At 32.2% G+C, this 6,233-nt stretch overlaps 1 protein-coding gene across 1 annotated transcript in view; it reads left to right on the forward strand.

Moving 5' to 3' along the window:
• LOC106465797 (CD109 antigen-like) overlaps window positions 1-5,743 on the forward strand; it is a gene marked incomplete at its 5' end in the record, with an annotated part of 30,044 nt that extends 24,301 nt beyond the window's left edge. The window contains 3 exons of the mRNA XM_013926030.2: window positions 1,066-1,240; window positions 1,629-1,734; window positions 4,172-5,743. Of these exons, the coding sequence (XP_013781484.1) occupies window positions 1,066-1,240; window positions 1,629-1,734; window positions 4,172-4,368 (478 nt within the window). The remainder of the gene's footprint in view (window positions 1-1,065; window positions 1,241-1,628; window positions 1,735-4,171) is intronic.
• Window positions 5,744-6,233: the final 490 nt, after the last annotated feature.

The following is a 6,233-nucleotide window of genomic DNA, read 5'->3' on the forward strand; positions in this document are numbered from 1 at the left end:
ATGGGGATGACTAGCTTCCTTCTCTCTAGTCTTACACTGCTAAATTAGGGACGGCTAGCGCAGATAGCCCTCGTGTAGCTTTGCGCGAAATTCCAAAACAAACAAACAAAATCTTTCAACTGTGCTAAACCCAGTAACAAATCATCACTTACGTTAATATGTTTCTTGGAGAGTTGACAACACTTTCTACTTGTGCCAATATTATTTCTGCCTGTTTTATAACTAGACAACTCTCCGCTAATGTTGACTTGAAATTTTAAACATTTTGGTTAGATGTATGTACATGTATTTCGTGTTTTATAAAGCAGGACAAATTACATTTATATTAAGGCGTTTAACGCCCAAAACTGAAGCACTGGAAACCATTAGGCTAAAATTCGTAATACCAAGCATTGAATCAACAAGATAAAGTGATTTTTATGATGAACATTAAATATAATGGTACGCTATGTTAACTGATTTGTTTTAAATGAATACTGTGCCTTGTATATTTCGTGTTTGTTAGATATACAAATATTAATTTACTTAAACAATTTTTGATAATGTATGTTTTTAGGTAGGCTAACTCCTCCTTTTTTCGAATTATTAGCAGTACACTACCCTGTGTAAGTGAATATGATATTTTATGATTTTTTTAGTTAGACTAAGCCTCTTTGTCTCGGATTCTTAGCAGGACACTACCCTGTGTAAATGAAAATATTTTATGATTTTTTTAATTAGACTAAGCTTCTTTGTCTCGAATTCTTAGCAGGACACTACCCTGTGCAAGTGAAAATATTTTATGATTTTCTAGTTAGACTAAGCTTCTTTGTCTCGGATTCTTAGCAGGACACTACCCTGTGTAAGTGAAAATATTTTATGATTTTCTAGTTAGACTAAGCTTCTTTGTCTCGGATCCTTAGCAGGACACTGCCATATATAACTGAATATGATATTTTATGTTTTTTTTAGCTGAACTGAACTCTTCAGATTCTGGTATACTTTGTTTGTTATAAGTGGAAAAAAAACAACACTTGTGGTTTGTTTGTTTTTTGTCTTTTATTTTTTACGTTTCCTATTTTGTAGCTGGACTAACCAAGCTGAGAGCCGTGCCAGTGGACTGGCGGTATTGCAAATAGACATTCCAACTGGATATGGAATTCACCAGCAAGAGTTAGATAATTATGTTCAAACTGGCGTAGTTAAGAATTTGCGATATGCAAAAACCAAGGAAAGAAGAGTTACCTTCTACTTTGAATATGTAAGAATACATTTTTCACGATTTTGAAAGTTTGAAACAATCACCGATAAAATGATAAGAAGAAAAAAACGGCCAAGATGTTTCGGTTTACTTAAAACAGGGGCAAAAAAAATTAACTTAAAAACAGAAAAGAAAGGATCAAAAAAAGAGAAACTTTTGTCTAACTAAGAGCCCCAACATAAATAATTATTTAGCAACAACAGAAATGTAATGAAAGTGTCCATTTTTATATGTTATTTAATAAGCTTTATAGTCTAAAATCATTTTTAATACTTTATGTTAGCTAACACTAACATTTTTATGTCTAAAGGATCCCTTGAGTAAGAAACGTGTTATTTTTTTCCCCACAGTTAGATTCTTATGAAACGTGTTATTTTGTTCCTCACAGTTAGATTCTTATGAAACGTGTGTTTCGTTTACTGTGAAAAGGTGGCATCCAGTGGCCAATATGACAAGATACTTGGAAGTCAAAATATTTGATTATTATACACCAGGTATCCGCTTTTATTTATGAAAACAAAAATACTTTTTTTTTTACTTCATAACTGATTGTGTAGTTATTTCAAGGATATTTTAGATAGTGTAGATATATATTGTAATGAATATTAAAAACTTAAGCCTTTGGATAACTATATAAATTAAAATTAAAAGGAAGCGTGAAAAGTAATTTTTATTTTACAAAAGTGTATAGAAAAAATACTAAAAATATAGAATAATTCACATTACTATTAGTTGTCAATAAGACGAGAATATACCGAGACATTATGTAAAAATGTAAACTAATTTACGCCACTTTTGTTTTGTTGCAGGACAGACATTGTTCTCAAGAGTATACTATGCGATGCATGTTTTTTTTTTCTAAGATCTGTTTTTGGTAAACGTTTTAACTTTTCTATATTATTCGCCACTAAAACGCATTCCAGCTTGAAACTGAAACTTCAATGTTTGTGATCCATTCACACACACACACACACGAATATATGTATATGTGTGTGTATATATAATATATTTAGACAATAGGGTTTGTTTGTTTATTTTGAGCGCAAAGCTACACAATGGGCTACTTGCGATCTGTCCACCGCGGGAAACTGAACCCTTGATATTGGCGTTGTAAATTCGTAAACTTATTTTTTTTACTTCTTTACACCTATTATAATTAATCTCTGTTGAGTAGCCCCCAGTGGAACAGCGGTATATCTGCAGCCTTATACTGCTAGAAACCGGGTTTCGATACCCGTGGTGGACAGAGCACAAATAGTCCATTGTGTAGCTTTGAGATTAATAACAAACAACAACAACATCTACTGAGTAAATGGCCACCTTCCAAAACCCTCGGGTTATTGGGCTTCTTTTTCCACACTAACTTTTCTGTCGATCTTGCAACATCATGATTCATAAACAATAAAAAGCTAAGTTTGGATTGATAATTATTGAGATGTATTCAATGCTTCACTACAACCTAAAATATTACATAGATGCTCATTTATGTCAGTAATTGCGAATCTGCAAGAAAAGGGAAAGCATATTCCTCCATTCTGTAAAGACCCCAAGTGGCACAGTTGCATGTCTGCGAACTTATAACGCTAGAAACCAGGTTTCAATGAATTTTGTGGACACAGCACAGATAGACCAATCAAAATCAAATTAAACCATTTAATAAAACTAATATCCGTGATAATGGTGAACATAATGACTGTTATCGTTGTTGTGTTATTTTCTATTTTTTATGTCTCTTATATATTTCATATCAAAACATAATCTTGTTAAGCCTAGTTGTTAGCGCAGTTTCCTGGATCAGATTTTGTTTGTTAGATGAATTTCGCGCAAAGCTACTCTAGGACTGCCTGTTTTAGCCGTCCCTAATTTTGAAGTGATACGTTAGAGTGAAGGCAGCTAGTTAAAACTACCCACCACCTAGGACTATTCTTTTGCCAACGAAATATAGGGAAAATGGTCGCCACATAATAACGCCCCCATGGCTGAAAGGGCGAACATGTTTGGTGAGACGGGGATTCGAACCCGTGACCAGCAGATTGCAAGTCGAGTACCTTAATCATTTGATCATACTGGGCCTTTTGTTTTAGAATACAAGTTAAGTATTATGTTATTATGGTATTATGTTATGCTATTTTTATTTTAGTTGTTAGAATAACACATCCTTCGAGTAGTCTATATTTAAAAAATGTCCATTTCTTTATAACAATGAAAATAAGTATGAACTTTAATCTATTAATAAGCATGTGATTTCTTCCTATAAGGACCCCTGGTGGCTCAGTGGTGGTTTGTGCTTCACAACAAACGACCCTTTCCATGATGTTTTGATTGATGAACTCATCATCTGTAGTTAGAAACAGCTTTGTTTCTGTTTGTAACAAAAACAGTTTTACAGTTTCGTAATGAAATGTGTCACACAGGCAGTTTAGAAACATAGTTTCAATTTTAGGACACGTAGTCTTCCAAAATAAGCACTAAATTTGTTTGATTTATTATATCTAGAAAGATTTTATATTCAAATATTAAACCGTTAGGATTGTGTATCTGCACAAAAAAAACAACACAAAAATTATGAAGAGTGTAAAATCACTAATATTATTTAAAATTAGACAGACGTATTTTGATTTTTGATGATATATTTGTTAAGTTGTTTGTTTGTTGCTAAGCGCTGATGTACACAATGGGCTATCTGCGCTATGCCCATCACACGGATTAAACTAAAATGTTCAACGTTGTAAGTCATCAAGCCTATCACAGGGATTAAACTACAATGTTCAACGTTGTAAGTCCTCAAGCCTATCACTGTGCCACCAAAAGAGTATTTATTAAATATATTAGTGAGAAGGGTATTTTGTTTTTAAAGCGAAGCACTAAAAATTATATCGGGTTTAAGATGTTTTGATTCTACTATAATTGTCTAATATTTTTTTTGTTCAGAACGTTACAACCAAACAATCTTTGACGCATCCAGTCTGTACTATTTGGACATCTGTGATGTATGTGGCTCGTACCAGTGTTCATATTGCCCAGTTTTTAGCTCGTCTGCCAATTTCCTACACCAGAACCATCGGATGTTGATTTTCGTTTTATTGTTCTTTGTGTATTCTGTATTATGTGGCTCAAAGAAAGTGTGATTAAAAAAAAGTACTGGATTTTGAAGTACTTTAGAGCAAACTTGAGTGAAAAATTGATCTGAATACAGGCTGTACATCAGTGATCTAGTGCAGATTTGATGTACAGTGCCTTCTGAGAAAACAAGAACGAAAAGAATTCGAAACCAAGAAGACAATATTAGGACACAAAGCTCAAAAAATACATGCCAATGAACATTGCTGCTCCATGAAGAATATCGTTGTAAAAACCTTGATTTTTTGTTTAGACCAAAATTGCTTGTTTTTACTCTCAAGAACATATGCCCTAATATCATTCAAAACTAAGCGATACTGATTTGGGCACCACTGGTAATCGATAAATTTGGTTTTAATTTTAAAGAGTAAAAAAATCTAAAAAAAGTATCAGTCTTTGTTCTCCATTTTAATCCAGAAAAGACCTTTTCCGGATATACTGTGTACTTATTATGAAAGTATATCGTAAGAAATGGAAAGTGTTGTCACATAAATGTTATTCTGGAAAGCAGTTACGAGATTGGAAGCTTGATCATCAATAAGCATTAGAGAATATTCGTCATACGTTTGCATATATTAAAAGTTAATATGTCATTCCTTAGTCAGAAAAATAGGCTCTAAACAGATGATAGTAGAAAAAGATATGGGATTGTAATTTTATTTATTCTTCATTAACTGCATATTATAAAAATATTTAAAAACATGACTGCAACCTGTGATGGGGAGCCTTTTCTAATGCATCGTAGTTTATAGTTTTAGATTAATATAGTAATATATTCAAATAGACTTATTAGCACTAATATGTGTGGTTTAGCTATCACATTTCGTCTTGAAGTCCCCCCCCCAAAAAAAAGCACGAATAAAGTGTAAGAAATATATAAATTTGAAGTCATAGATTGGGAGAAAATTATTCCAATGATGTTATCGATGCTCAATGATGTTATCTGAAGCTATAAGTCAGATAAAAAAGTACGAATTCAGTAAAATGACAAGTCTATCTGTCACGTTTGTTTAAATAGATTAAAAGTAACACTTTGATGAAGTCGATCGAAACAAAAAGCTCGTTGTTCTTAATGATGTTAACTTTATAGAACGTGCGTCCTGCTTTTGTCCGTGGTGTGATAGGTAGACTGTGTAATTTTATTGTGTTTAAATGTTGAAATAAAACTACTTATAATCAAAAGTTCTAAATAAAAAATTCAGATCCTCGTAGAAATAACTTAGGTTAGAATAATAACATTATTTGGTCTTTCCTGTACCTTGCAGTCTACGAAGGCATTGTATATACAATGTATATGTAGAGATTAACCTTAGTTTATTAAACATAATGTGGAATATCAAGACAGTATATAAATGCTTAAGTATTAAAATATTCCTTCCACTCAACGCATGCATTAGATAAAAAAATATTTTATTAATAAAAACAGAGTAAATGAAACAAAACGTTTATTTGTTTCTTAAGCACAAAGCTACACAATGGGCTGCTCACTACGAGTATCGAAACCCTGTTTTTACCATTATAAACTTTCAGACTTACCACTAGAAGGAAGAAATGAAATTAATTTTACGATTTGTCATTTATTACTTAATTGGGGTTTGTATGTTTGTTTTTAAGCGTAAAGCTACAAAATAGGCTACATACGCTGTACCCATCTCTTCTGTCGTTCCCTCGAATTGTTTTTAACTAAGAAGGCATGGTTATAAATATATCTGTTGAAATTGTAGTTTATTTAGAAGAAAGGGAAGGTGAATTCAGAATTAAACACTATATTTTGTCATTGTTGAAGAAAAATATTTTTCTAAAATTGCTTTTACTATGTTTCTGAGAAAGTAGTGTCGTAAGAAGGAGATTTGGAAAACTGAAAAGAGGAATT

The sequence above is a fragment of the Limulus polyphemus genome, unplaced genomic scaffold, assembly GCF_000517525.1.
Source record: "Limulus polyphemus unplaced genomic scaffold, Limulus_polyphemus-2.1.2 Scaffold2054, whole genome shotgun sequence".
Lineage (NCBI taxonomy): Eukaryota > Metazoa > Arthropoda > Merostomata > Xiphosura > Limulidae > Limulus > Limulus polyphemus.